We start from the raw sequence: 15,301 nt of genomic DNA, 5'->3' as shown, positions 1-15,301 counted from the left end.
CCTTTGGATATTTTTTTTTACTCATTTCACTTATTTTGTCTTCTGTTTTGCTAATCTTATATTAAACCATCTATTGACTTCTTAATTCAGTTAACATTTTCAGTGTAAAAAATTTCATTTGATTTTTTTTTTTTACAGATTAGAATTCTGTTGAAAATTTCTATCTTTTCATCAGCTTTCTGTCTTTTTCTGTTTTTTTTTTTTTTTTTTTTGAACATGTAGTCATAGTTATTTTAAAGCCCTGCTAACTTCAATGTCTAGGTCACCCATTTGTTTATTTTTATGGTCTTTTTTCATCCTGATTTTTGGTCATTTGGTCCCGTCTTATGGCATACCTGGTAATATTTTATTGAATCCTTAGTACTGTACATGAAAAATTGTAGAGGCCCCAGTAGTTTTCTTTCTCCGAAGAGGAGTCACCCTTTCCTTCACTAGACAGTTATGTTGGGGATTATATACCTTACTCCAATCAAAGATTGAGCTGAGTCAGAACTCTAAGGGAGTTAAGTTTTTGTGTCCTCTGGGGACCAGGGGTTCCAACTAAGACTGTGATATTCACCAGGATCCAATTTCCCGATGCCTCTTGAACTCTTATTCTTATCTTTTTAACACATCAAGGCAGCTGGTTTGCATTTTTCTTTCTGTTCAGCTTTTTAGCTTCATCCTTTGCAGCTTTAGAAATTGACAGTTGTCTTACAGGGAAAAGTAGCTGTGTAACAAGCTCATGTCTCTGCCTCTTTTCCAGTGATATCTTAGCCCCGCAGGTCTCTCTCCGGTTTTGTCACTCCATCCCCGCAAGTGCCAGAAGGTGTGCTGCTTTCCCTACCCCCGGCAGTGGCTGTCTTCCCAGGCAGAGCTTGGGTTCTCAGCCTCTTGTCCTACACCCAGAATTAGTAAATGCCTCCAGGAAGAAAGTGGCTGTAGAATGCCAGCTCAATTCTCTGCTGCCCTGGAATCTTGATCCTTCTAGTTGAGGTTGCCTCAGCAGCCCTTTGATGCCTTGGATAGATGTTGTTATATATCCCATCAAGACTTTCTGGTTATTTGTGGTGGGAGCACTGATGTCCTCAAGCTACTCTAATATTAGCTGGAGGGTGAAGACTATGCAATTATGGTGGTTTGAATGGTTTTTTGACTCTACAAACCACGGTAATTCCATAGTCTTCACCCTCTAGCTAATGTCAATGAGTAGATTATTTTTATGAACTTCTGTTTTGGCTAGCTTTATGCCATCACAGTTCTCCATATGTAAACTTTTTGTTTCTTATTACTTATTGAAGTAAAATAAAATCTTACTCTGAATCATTATTATAATAATTTTTACAACTCTCCTTGATTTATTAATTCAAGGCCATTATAGTAAATATTGATTACTAACTTTATTCCATAACTGTGAGGATTAAGAATAGTTTATGAAGCCGTACCAAATAGTAAGGTTGAACATGTAAAGTTAGTGACAATATAACACCAAGTCTGTATACTCTTGTTTTCAACTTTTGAATTTATTTTACCAGTGAAGTTATAGCAATTGATATACCTAGGCAAGATGAAATATGAAGATTTTAACCTTTAGCTGTAGTTGGAATTATTAACATCATTGAAGGAACCATCTCTGGTTCTCTCGTAAGAAGTGTGTTTTGAGGTTTTCAAAACAAATAAATCTCTGACGGGTGTCATTTTTCTTTGCCGTTTGTGCAGGAAGAAGAGAGCGAAGAGGAACCCAAGCTGAAGTATGAAAGGCTTTCCAATGGGGTAACTGAAATACTTCAGAAGGATGCAGCTAGCTGCATGACAGTCCATGACAAGGTAAGGTAGCACTTTCAGAGGATTCTTCTGTAAATTGTTTCCATTGTAAATTTGCTTGTGCTTTGGAGTCCTGATGTTTTTGGTGGTGGCTTTTTACAGTGATTCTGTCTCCTTGCCACTACTCTCTTCCTCCTTGCCAACAAAAAACCCCAAATATTTTATATGTGTGTACGCACCCATTCACATACATACAACACACTCCAAGACTGTATTAAGTAGAATGTAGACAGTGATCAAAGTCAAAGGTTTATATGAAACGGGTTTTGGCAACTCTGTCGCTCACTTAATTCCTCAAATTATAAGGATTCAATTAGGAACCTGTTAAGATTAGAAATAATGGGAAGCTCAGTGCTTTTAAGTTATTCTTTTATTAAGTTATTCTTTTATTAAGTTATTATTGGAAAGTATAAGGGATTACATTGTCGGTGTTATGAATAGTAGAAATGCCCCAAATTATTACTTATATGAATGAATGAATTTATTCCACATCTGGGTCCTTGCTGTAACAAAGCTCTCACCAACTTTCTGAGTCCAGGGTAAGTACTAGATAGCACCGTTAGCCTATTCTTGGACCAAAACAGTTTGTGTCATAGTCAGAATATTGGGGGGCAGGGAGCTTCACCCATTGCTCTCTTCTTCCCTGTGACCTTGTAAGTTTTACTCCTTCCACAAAAAGCAAACTGCTCTTGTCTGATCCATCTCCTGGCTTTATCCTATGTTACTAGCAGTGTGGCCTCATCCTCCCGCTTGCTTCCCACCCAGTTCCTTTTTACTTCAAATTTTGTTACATTGTAAATAGAGTCCTGTACCCCCAACACTTTATTAGAATGTATGCCTTCTTTCTCATGTTTTACCAGCAACCTTCTCCTTTGAGGTGCCAGCCATTTGGCTGCAATGCCATCGACCCCTTTTCATTGCTGCCATTCTCCAACTTCTGGTCCCTTTTCTTCACTCATTGAATATTGGCCTTGTAGTTCTTCAACCAAATTTCATTCCAGTGACCCTTACCTCTTCTCTGTTTCATCTCCCCATTGATAAGGCCACACTTTGAATGGTGTCAGCACTGGAACTTGAGGATCTTAGCCTCTGACACTCTCTGTTGACCCTTGTTATACTTCAAGCTTTCATGCTCATTTTCCCACAAGCTATATGACTTTATGGAGTCCTGATCTCTAATCCTTTCATTCTTTTTCTTTTATTTTTCTGTGTCTATGAAATGATTGATTATCCTAACTCTATCTTACCAACATCTTCAGTTCTCATACATCCCTGTCTTCCCGTTGTGCCCCTCAGCCATACTCTCAACCCTGAATTAGTGCTTTCATGACAAGTGCAGCCATGTGCTGGTATAGACTCACACACCTAGGTAAAGTTGTCACTAAAAATTGTTCTGCATTATTTGTCCTTTGTCAGTTTCTTTAGTCCTCAGTCCCTCTTCTGAACCACTGTCCCTTCTTTCTTAGAGGATGATGTCGTTTCTATGTAAGAAGATTGAAATTGTCAGGTATGAACAGCCTCAATTCCTGACCTCTTTTTCACACCCATTCTTACCCACAGGAGATTTTCTTTCTTTCTTTTATTTATTTATTTATTTTTTTTGAGATGGAGTCTCACTCTTGTTGCCCAGGCTGGAGTGCAATGGCGCAATCTCGGCTCACTGCAACCTCCACCTCCCAGGTTCAAGCAATTCTCCTGACTCAGCCTCCTAAGTAGCTGGGATTACAGACACCTGCCACCACAACTGGCAAATTTTTATATTTTTAGTAGAGACAGGGTTTCACCTATTGGCCAGGCTGGTCTCTAACTTCTGACCTCAGGTGATCCACCCGCCTCAGCCTCCCAAAGTGCTGAGATTACAGGCGTGAGCCACCACACCTGGCCACCCACAGATTTTCTTTCTCCTATTCATGAATCTTTTGCTCTTCACTTCATCACATTTCCTCCCTTGTTTCCCAGAGATTCATACTATATATTGGAACATACCTAATGCTACCTCCAAGTAACCAGAAATCTACCTTGTATCTATATAGATTTGCCTATTTTGGTGTATTTCATGTAAATGCAGTCAACATTATTTGATCTCTTGTGTTTGGTTTCTTTCACTTAATGTAATGATTTTGAGGTTCATTCATGATGTAGCATGTATCAGTACTTCATTCCTTTTTTTTGCTGAACAGTATTCCATTGTATAGGTATGCCATGTTTTGTCTATCCATTCATCAGCTGATGGACATTTTGCTGATTCTAAATTCTGGATCTCACCTTTCTTCTCAAAACTTCTTTATCGTGACACCATTCTTTTCCTGTTGATCATTTGTGACATTCCTTTCTGTTTCTTTCACTTTCCTTTGTTTGCCTCCACTTTTCCTTTACGTGTTGGCTTTCCTAGGATTTGGTCCATTATCCACATTTCTTTTTAATTTATACTTTATCTTGGTTTTAAATCTCAGGATTTCTGTGACCACCTGCACACTGACCTTCACTGGAATAGCATGCATATTTACTTAGTTGCCTCTTAAACATCTTTATCTGCTGTTGTCTTTTTACCTGAACCTCAGCATGTCCATAATGAGTTCATTTTCATTTCCCTCTAAACTTGGATCTATCTTTGTTCTTTATCCCATTTGGTGGCATCACCACCTCCTTTGTCACCTAAGCCACGGATGAATCCTCTGCTTTCACCCAGCCATTTCCTAAGTCCTGGTGATTTTCTTACTACTCTTGCTCTGGCTTAGGCTCTTATCTTCTACTGCCTCCACAGAGTAAATAAAAGAATCTCTTGTGCCTCTAATTTTTCTACTTTAAACCCATCTGCCACCTGGTTGCCAGAATAATCTGCTGAAAATACAGATATTAAAACTCTTGTATGATTTTTCATCAACTACGAAGTAAGACCTGAGCTCGTTAATGTTGTATCTAAGGCTCTCTAAGATCTTGCTCCCTGTCTATTATTGGCTTCTGTCTTAACCACTTTCTGCCATAAGTGTGGTGCTCTGGCCACAATACTTGGCTGTTTCTATTCACAACACCACATTCTGCTTGATCCACACACATCTGGAGCTCTTTTCTTTGTTCAGGTATTCTTTATTTTTCCTGGGAACTAATGCACATACTGTGAACTTGTCTATTTTCCTTCAGATTTGCTTTCACTCTAGTCTGTTCATAACATTCTACTAAAGTAATCTTCCAGAAACCTCAACCTGGTCATGTAATCCTCCTTCTTAGAATTCTTTATTGGCTTCTTGATGACTTAATGATTTGGGCCTTCCCACCCTGATTTCCTCTACTTTCCTGCCTTTCATCGCTCCATAAATATTTGAATGCCTCTTATTAGCTGACCTTTCCAACCTTATCACCTGTCTCTTCCCCTGGGCATGAATTAGATGTGTCATCCATAATTTCTTGACTTTGTCCTGCATTTTGTGTGTCTCTGTGCCTTTGAGCAAGTTGTATCCACTCTGCCTAAAATGGTTTTTACTACAAGCCTACCCTGTCTGCCTTGGTGTCTATTTTCTAATTTCTTTTTTAAAGTTCAGCACAGCTGTCATCTACTATGTTTCATAGGGTCTTAGAGATACTTCCATTTTAAGCATTCTCTTTAAATTTAATTGTAATTAATCCATTTTTATGTCTGTTTCCCTCATTATACCATAACCCTTTTAAGTCACACTTGGTCATTGTCTAAGCGTATTATAGAGTGTTTTTTTTTGTGTGTTTGTTGAATGAACCAGTGAATGAATGAAATGGAGAACAAAGTTTGCCTGCCTAGAGGTCAAACTTTATTAACATTGTACGTAAACCAACTTTGCCAAAGAGCCTGATGTTTGGGAACTGTAATCAATGCTAACTTTTAGAACATGCACTCTTTATCTGAAGTCCATGTTTCTATTTAAGAGGATTCTGATCCAGTTGAGTGTTTTAGCTTTTAATTCTGATCCTAATTCTGCTACTCATCGACTGTTTCCAGGGAAGTCTCATCAACTTTCTGAACTTATTTCCTCATGTGTAATTGAAGGCACTCCCTGCTGTAATGCTTTGAATACTATAAAACACTATGTGAAGGTAGATGATATTAGACAGTTGACCAGATTTAAAATGGACTACTCTTGTTTCCTTTGCATTGTCCAAAGGACTGCTTATCACCTTTTCTGCTTGTTTCCTTACATAAAGTCCAATCTTTATGGATGTACTTTTATCAGTTACTTAAGTTACTTACATAAAGTTTAAGGTAAAAGCAGTTGTGCTTAGTGGATGATGCCCAATCTGGTAGTATAGAAAATGAGTCAAGTTTCTGTAATTAAACATGAAAGAGTCTAGTGAAATTATATTTATTCTTTGCCCATCTTGAATTTTAAGTACATTCAGGTGAAAAAAAAAAAGAAACAAAACTCAATAATTACAAAAGTTCAAGGCTTTTAATGGCTGGAAGGTGGGTAAAATTTGAGAATTTGTATTTATGTTGTCACATTTGTGGCCATTTTGCATTTTTTGTTATATTTTAAGTAGTGGAAAGTATTAGCAAATGATGAAAATATGACTCATCCATAATATTGGTAGTTAAATAACTATAATTGGCTTAGTAAACTTTTTTTGAAGAGTATATATTTCTAAAAGTGGATAACACTAATTTATCTAATCTGATAATGAAATGTTTTCCTAAACACAAGATAGCTTGTCATAAAAATCACTGAATCTTTTTTTTCCAAAATGTTCTAACATAGTTTTAGTTTTAGGATGAGACTGTAAAGTCAAAATAATTATTTTATGTTTTCTTTCTATTTTAAAGATTAAATGAATGAAATGAGAAATTTAGACAAAAGAAGGGAAGGAATTAAAACTTGGGTAAATTACATAAAACTTCTGACTTCCATAAAATAAAATGTAATTAGAAGTTCAAAAGTGGCCTTTACAGAGGTGTCAGAGAATGGCAGCATTAAAGTGTTTTAAAGATCCAAGCTCCCTTCTCCCTTAGTTTCGTAACAAACTAAATACGGTATTTATGAGGAGAATCAATATTGTGAAATACTTGGGTTGCAGTGAGCTTTTAAGACCCATTCTTTTACCACAGATAGCCTCAGAATGGAGTATTGTTTGTTTTCAATTCTTATCGTATGTGGTGTTTTTCTATTTAAATATTGTCAGTGTCACTGTAGAGGTAAAATTACAATCATTTGAGTTCTCTGTTTCTGATTAGAACATTCTTTTGCTTTGGAGGAAACATTCCTGTTTGGTTTAACTATTCAGACTAATTTCCCCCCAGAATTACCTGTTTCCCCTTTCCCTTCCAGCGCCCAAGCATTGTGTTTTCACCAGGCTTGCTGTCTGCCCTGGATGACTAATCGTCATGGCACCTGGTGCATTCAGGCAGGCCTGTGCAGCGGAATCATCATACCTAGTTATGTCTGCACACCTGATGTTTTATTAACCAGTATTGATTTTTTTTACCCTGGGGACTTTTTTCTTCCTGAAAAAAGGCAACCTTGCAGGAGTGAAAGGCATTGCAGGGGATGAATTTCTAATGAACTCCTTCTTTCCCTTTTTGTGACTCCTCTTTAATGTAGCTTCATATTTTAAGTGCCTGAACTGAAATTTCATTTTAAGCAATTCCATTTTGATAAATCCTTTTAAATCTTGACTTTCTGTAAGGTTATTTTTTAAAGATTGTGCTGCTTGACTGAAACACTTAGTAGTGCCTGTAAATTTGAGCATTTCATTATGGGTTGCAATGAAGCATGCTCACATGCAATGAAATACAGAGAATTTTGGACTATTTGAGTAACGCTGAAATAAATAAAAAGGAAGAAAACTCTCATGTCATATTTCAGGGAGTCCTAAAGTTTCTTCTGGTTTATTTAAGGTTAGTTCAGAGAATTAAAGAAACAGTAGGAGTTACGACATAAAATGAGTATTTTTTGACAGTTATTTTATGACACAAAAGGGTTTTTATTTTGCATGATAATATAAACATTAACACTCAACATTATATATTAACTTTTATAGAAGCATCCTAAAGCTAACTGATGGTATAAGTACACCTGAGATTTTCGGTCTCTCAATATGGCATGGATTTTCCATTCGAAAAAATAATTTGTTGTTTGTGTATGTGTGCAGCTTAAGCGATAGCACTGATTTACACATTTGCCATAAATTAGGGGGAGTTTCTGAATCATTCTTTTCTCACTTTGAGTTCAACTGTAGGTTGGTCGTGTTTTCACCGCTGCATTTAATTTACTGCCTCAGTCCATCAGGCATTGTGTATAGACTGCATACACACCATTAGTTGTCAGTAGATGAGGGTCCTCATGAGTCATTCTGACAGCTGGCTTGCACTATCACAATAAAATAGGCCCTGTTCTGTTATTTCCCAGAAGCTGGAAACAAGCCTTCTCCAAGGCATGCATATCTTTTGAGACGTTGCAGATCATTTATGCATTAAGCATCTTGTCTTTAAAAATGGTTTTGTTACTACTTGTGTATTAATAGTATTATTAATTAATTAACTGGCCTCTTTGTTCTTCTTACAGTTTTTGGCATTGGGCACACATTATGGCAAGGTTTATTTACTTGATGTCCAAGGGAACATCACTCAGAAGTTTGATGTAGTAAGTATTCTGTATAAAATAATGTATGAGCTAAACTTCATGTTAAGTATTTGTGTTTTAGAATATTGGTTTACCAGTTTGTTTTAATAGCATAAAGAGGATCTTTATTAATTCAATCAGAGTGCTAAAAGTATAAATTTGAACTTTATAATATATTCTGAAAACTTAAAGGTGAACTTATAAAGAAAGGGGTCTAGATACATGCATTATATATTTTGACTGGGTATCTTTTATATGCAAACTCCATGTAAAAATCTATACATCTATTTAATTGCAAATTCTTTACTTAATTATAGTCATCTATTTGGCTTTAATTTCGGGCATTTAGAATACTCCTGTATTCTTTTAAAATTGTGACAATGTAGAATGTCTAGGTGAATTGTAGTTAAAAGAAAAAAATGCTGCTTTCTTAGTGAATAATAGTGCAAATTTACATACTCTGGAAGTTTGTGGAATCCTTTAAGTATGAACTCCCTCATTTAGTGACTAATTTCAGTTGTAAGTACATGCCCTGTCTTCTTGTTGAGATGCCAAATGTAATTGAAAATTGATTGATCACCTTGCTGGATCAGTTTATCTCTTCTAAATATACAAAGCTAAAATATTTTATGTGACTGTTTTGCTGCTTGGACTGTTAGGGGATTATATTGATTGAAAGCAAAGAACCAGGCTTTCTTTTTTAATTGTGATTTGGAATCATTGAGGATGAAGGTACTATTGAATTTGAAGCTTGATTTTGGTGTGTAAGGTGTACCTTAAAGGTGTCAAGAACTTCCATGGTTGTGTAAATATGACACAACCACTTGGTATGAAAAAGGTGATCATTTCAGGGGACAAATACTACTTTTTTGAAGAAAGCATCAGCACTTGTCAAAATATCCATCTATTGATATAGTTTAGAAAGGAGATTACAGTTTCTAAAGCTGACACGTTGTATGGGAAAGAAAAAGGGATGCCTTGTTTTGCTGAAAAGAAATGGAACCCTGGAACGAGGACAATCTTTGGAGCATCACAGACAGGGAATTATGTGCTCTAATCATACTCATGCATCAGGCAAATCCCTTTGAGGCAAGAGGAATATACTTTTGACCTTCCCTCTTCTACCCACTGGACACTGGACATGCATCTTGATGACCAAAACATTTGGTATTTCAGTTGCCATCCATTAAAATGTGTACGTGGTACTGGGCCAGGTGTCGTTTTTGTGGTGTTGTGCGTGCCCCCTCACCTTTAAAAAAGATTGGCTGTGTGGTTTCTTACATTTCCTACTCCCATTAAATGAGTCCCTGACACTCTGCTTCTGTCTTTTTGATATTGAATAGAAATTGCAGTGTTTGCTTGCTAAGGTTCATGGACATATACCATTGGTTCCATTGCCAAAAGTCAGTCCTTGTATCTATTCAGTATAAACCTTCAGTTATATCTTCTTTCATGTCTGTTTTATGTCGAGTATATCCTACATCCATCCTCTTTCAGGTAATTTATAGTATCATCCATAAATTTGTCTAAATCTTTCTTCAGTTCTTTTTTCAGTCCTGACTATATGACATCTTTGAAAATTAAGCTCTCTATAGCTTTGCACCTTTTTTTGGCAAGGGAGGAAGATAGTTTGGTGCTATTTTTGTGTGTTTGTTTACCTTACTCAAGAAGTTGATAGTCTGTTTTTGAAAGTTCTCTTTAGGCCATGGCTTTTTCGTGATCATTGGCAGAATCTACTGAAGCCAAGCGTATGTCTGCCTAACGACCTGGCAGTTTGCACTCCTAAGTACATATTCAACAAAAATGCTTGCGATGCGTATGTCCACACACACACACACACACACAAACAGATTGTTAATAATAGCTTAATTCGTAATAGCCTCTAACTCAAATGTCCGTCAATAGTAGAATGGATAATTGTGGTGCATTCTTAGCAAATTAAAAAGAACAGGCTATTGATAGATTAATTTTATAGACTTAATGTTGAGCCAAAGAAGCCAGACCCAAATGTGTTCATGTTGTTTGATAGCTTCTATATGGTGGTCAAGAAAAAGCAAAACTAAACTATAGCAATAGAGTTCAAATAATGGTTTGACCTGGGAGGGAGCACAGAAGAGTCTTCTGGAGTGCTGAAAATACTGTCTTGGTGGTTTTCTCATGATCTACATATGTAAAAATCACTAAGCTATCATTTGAGATCTTTGTACTTTATTCTATATAAGTTGTACCTCAGTAACACACACATACTTGCACAAGCACCTATACATGTGTACATGTCTTTGGTTGAGCTTGAGCAGTGCTCAAATTTTCCTTGTTTGTTGAAGCAACCCCTTTCTGCTACTCAATATTGAATAATACCTAATTGCCTAGGTTGACATCCTGTTCAGAGATCATTTTGTAAATGAATCGTGACACTGAGGTTATTCCCATGGCTGTATATTCTACAGTTACATAAGAAGGTTGACAGGATTCTGTTTTATACGGCCATCTTTTGTTGCTGAAGAATGACAACTGCTAGAGTGATACTTTATTATGTATATTAATACTCAGATTTCAGAATATTTGAAAGAATATTCAGCATATGTTAATTCAAATACTTTGACCATAAATGGTTTTTTGAGATTATTTCTAGATATAGCTTTATGTTAACTCAAAACTTAATTGCTAAAGCAATTTTACTTAACTCAGAGTAAAATAACGTGACTTCAGAATTCTTATAAAATCTTAGATTCCTTTTAAATTCCCACGATATTTATGCCCATATAACCACATTAATCATAGTATAATCATGCGTCGTTTAACAGTGGGATGCATTCTGAGAAATGTGGCGTTAGGCAATTTTGTCATTGTGCAGACATCATAGCCTCTACTTACACAGACCTAGGTGGTACAGCCTACTGTACACTTAGGCTGTATGGTATAGCCTGTTGCTTCTAGACTACAAACCTGTACAGCATATTATTGTCCTGAATACCATAGGCAATTGGAACACAATGGCAAGTATTTGTGCATTTAAACATACCTAAATATAGAAATGATACCATAAAAATATGGTATAAAAGATGACAAATGATACATCTGTACAGGAGACTTATCATGAATGGAACTTACAGGACTGGAAGTTGTTCTGGGTGGGTCAGTGAATGAGCAGTGAGTGAATGTGAAGGCTTAGGACAGTAGTGTACACTACTGTAGACATTATAAACCCTGTACACTTAGGCTAAACTCAATTTATTTAAACATTTTCTTTCTCCACTAATATATTAGCCTTAGCTTACTGTAACTTTTTTACTTTATAAACTTTTTAATTTTAAAACTTTTGACTTTATAATAGCACACCTTAAAGCAAGCACATTGTACAGATGTACAAAATATTTCTTTATGTATTTATTCTATAAGCTCTTTTCTGTTTAGTTTTTTTTTTCTTTTTTACTTCTAAAACTTTTTGTTAAAAATGAAGATACAAACACACACATTAGCCTAGGCCTACCCAGGGCCAGGATCATCAATATCACTGTCTTCCACCTCCACATTTTGTCCTGCTGGAAGGCCTTCAGGGGTAGTAACGCACATGGAGCTGTCATCTCCTGTGATAACAATGCCTTCTTCTTGATACCTCCAGAAGGACCTGCCTGAGGCTGTTTTATGGGTAACTTCTTTTTTTATAAGTAGGAGGAATATATTCTAAATACCAATAAGAAATATAGTATAGTAAATACATAAGCCAGCAACATAGTCATTTATTGTCATTATCACGTATTATGTAGTACATAATTGTGTGTGCTAGACTTTATATGAGTGGCAGCTGACTAGGTTTGTTTACACTAGCATCATCACAGACACGTGAGTAACATGTTGTGCTGTGCTGTTACTAGGCTGCAGTGACACAGAGTGTTAGGAATTTTCCAGCTCCATTATAATCTTTTTTTATTTAAATGTTTAGAAAAAGATAGCTTGTAAAGCATTACAGTCTTATAGGACCACTGTAGTCTATGGTATAAACCAAAAATAAAGTTCTGAGCTCCTCAGTCTACTGAATGGACTCCTCTTAGGATTCGTGAAAAACTAGTTCAGGCCATGACGGGAAGGGGGAGTCAGACATGCCTCATTATATTCTCTTCTTTTTGGAATTCAGGCACAACTGACCGGCATTAACATTAAGATACAGATCTTAAGACTGACAAAACAGACTCTTTGTAGTGTGAAAGGAAATAAGATACCAGATTCCAAACTGACTCTAATATAGCATCACATGACAGATAGCAAGCCCTGAAAGAAGTCAAAGTATTTTACCCTAATATATATTTCTTTGACATATTTTGAAATAGCTGTGCAAAGCTGTCTCTTTTGGGGAAAATTTACATTCTGTAGAGAATCCCCTTCCCTTTTCAGGTCTTTTTCTGATCCTGAAGAGAGTAGCTTAAAGGTCTGAATAGGAAACGTTTGCCATATATTACCTCTAAGGGTGCCACCTATAAGACTTCTTCTACATAGTAAGAACCTTGGTCTTCACAACTCCTTATCGTAACCCAGGTACTCCTTTCTGCTGATTCTTTCTGCTGATAACTTAACTCTTTCAACCAGTTGCCAGTCAGAAAATCTTTGAATCTACCTATGACCTGTAAACCATCCCTCTTTCCTCTCATCTCCTCTTTGAGTTGTCCCACCTTTCTGGACCAAACCAATATATACCTCACATGTATTGATTGATGTCTTATGTCACCCTAAAACGTAAAATCAAGCTGTAACCCAACCACCTTGGGCACATGTTCTGAGGACCCCTTGAGGCTTTGTCATGGGTCATGGTCCTTACATTTGGCTCAGAATAAATCTCTTCGAGTATTTTACAATTTGGCTTTTTAGTCAACAGTGGGTATACGTGGTCTCTTGTTGACCAAAATGTTGTTATGTAGTGCATGACTGTAGTTACTTTTTCTTTAATAGCCTCCAATTTATTTAAGCATTTTAATTTAAAACTTGTTAATTAAGGGTACTTATGTTGAAGCAGTGATCAAATTATTGTGCCATGTCTCTGTTAAATATTTAGGAGCATTATGTCATGTGTTTTAAATATTTATTCCTTTAAGTGTGCTAGTGAGAGAGCAAAGAACTTGCTGATCAAACATAAATTTCTACTGTTCACCTTTATGTGTTTTTCTTTCTTTGCTAGAAATAGAAAATGATGAGGTTTTGCTGTAAGGCACTATAGTAAGAGACATTATATAAATATTTATAAAATGGATGATTACAAAAAAAGGAGATTAAAACAAAACAGGAGCTTAGTGGCCATTTTGTGTTAAGATAAACATCAAATTTTTGAAATTAAACTCTTGAGGCAGAGGTGGGTTGATGATTCTCCTTGTCAGGTAGCAGAATCTATTGGTATTTCTATTCCTGTTTTTGATTTGAGATTAAACTAATGGACTGTATTCCTTAGTTGCTGATACCTTTCGTGTTCATGTGCTGATAAAAACCCAGACCTCTGTCCATCTAACCATTGTGTCTCTGAGAACATTTCATAGTTCTTTGTTACTTCCCACATCAAGTCCTAACTATCTAGCTAAGCATTCCAGACCCTGATCATTTGGTGAAACCCACCTTTCTAATCTTAGTTTTAATTTCTTCCCTCTCTAGTAATTTTTATCTGCTCACTACCTTCTAAATATTGCCATGGGCTTGCCTGTTTCTAAGCTTTTGATGACTTCTTTTCTCTCTAGAATACACTTCTGTGAATCTCCATTCTTTGTGCAAGGTACTTCCCCTGGATTGTAGCCCTGAGGTGTTTCCTTCCTGTAAACTCCTATATTATTACTATTTCACTTGTAGTGTGGCCCCTCATAGTGTCAGTACCAGCCTCACATTCCTATTTAACGTCTTGGAGGATAGTTGCCATGTCTCCTGGTATACTTCTCTCCTCTTCCCCACCCTTTTTCTTTTCTCTGCTGCCGTTTGGTATCCAGTAAGTATATATTGGCTGATAATATTGTTTTGAAACATAACCATGGAACTGGTGATTTTCTGTTACTACCTTTCAGGAGGCCTCTGGGAGCTGGTTCTCTGTTCTCCTGTGTATTATTCTACCTTCACTTGTCCATTGGATGTATAATTAGAAATTTTATACTGAGAGCTACTATAGACTGAATTCTTCCCCACCTCCTAATTCATATGTTGAGGTCCTAACCCTCAATGTGATGGTATTTAGAATTGGGGACTTGGGGGGTAATTAAATTTAGATGAGGGCCAGGCATGGTGTAAACTCAGGAGGCTACGGCAGGAGGATCACTTGAGCCCAGGAGTTCCAGGCTGCAGTGAGTTATAATTGCACCACTGCACTCTCTAGCCTGGTTGACAGAGCAAGACCGTGTCTCTTAAAAACAAAAACAAGTTAAAAACAATTTAGGTGAGGTCATGAGGGTAGAGTCCTCAAGATGAGATTAGTGCCCACATAAGAAGAGACAGGAGAGACCTTCCCTTCCTGCCGGCCATGTAAGGACACAGCTGGAAGGCTGTCTGCAAACCAGGAAGAGAACCCTCACCAGAATGTGACCATACTGCCAGATTGAGGACATCCAGTCTTCAAAACTAGGAGAATTTCTGTTGTTTAAGCCACTGTATGATATTTTGTTATGGCAGTTCAAGCTGACTAATATAAGATCAGAGTCTTAAATCTTACTTTTGGAAAGTAACCCTTATGTTCAGCAGTATTTAAGTTTTTAATATATACTCATACATTTTCTAGTTGCTATGGGTAATGTATAAAGTCATCAAAGTTTAGAAGCTAAAGAGACTTTAAAAATCATTCCAGATGCAAAAAGTATCAGGGAAGGGAGTGTGGTAAATTGGGCTCAAGCTGTTCTGGTTATGTATTCCATGCCCACTACTCTTCCACCCTTATCTCCTTGTACATTCAAGAC

General features: G+C 36.7%; 1 protein-coding gene across 3 annotated transcripts in view; it reads left to right on the top strand.

Moving 5' to 3' along the window:
• Positions 1-15,301, top strand: part of VPS41 (VPS41 subunit of HOPS complex) — a 181,663-nt gene that overhangs the window by 38,294 nt on the left and 128,068 nt on the right. For all 3 annotated transcript variants that reach the window (XM_519057.8, XM_009452921.5, XM_063815336.1), the window contains 2 exons: positions 1,699-1,806; positions 8,331-8,408. In XM_519057.8, coding sequence (XP_519057.3) covers positions 1,699-1,806; positions 8,331-8,408 — 186 coding nt within the window. The remainder of the gene's footprint in view (positions 1-1,698; positions 1,807-8,330; positions 8,409-15,301) is intronic.

The sequence above is a fragment of the Pan troglodytes genome, chromosome 6 (genome assembly GCF_028858775.2).
Source record: "Pan troglodytes isolate AG18354 chromosome 6, NHGRI_mPanTro3-v2.0_pri, whole genome shotgun sequence".
NCBI lineage: Eukaryota > Metazoa > Chordata > Mammalia > Primates > Hominidae > Pan > Pan troglodytes.
The sequence above is the reverse complement of the archived record's forward strand: the minus strand, read 5'-3'. Positions and strand labels throughout refer to the sequence as shown.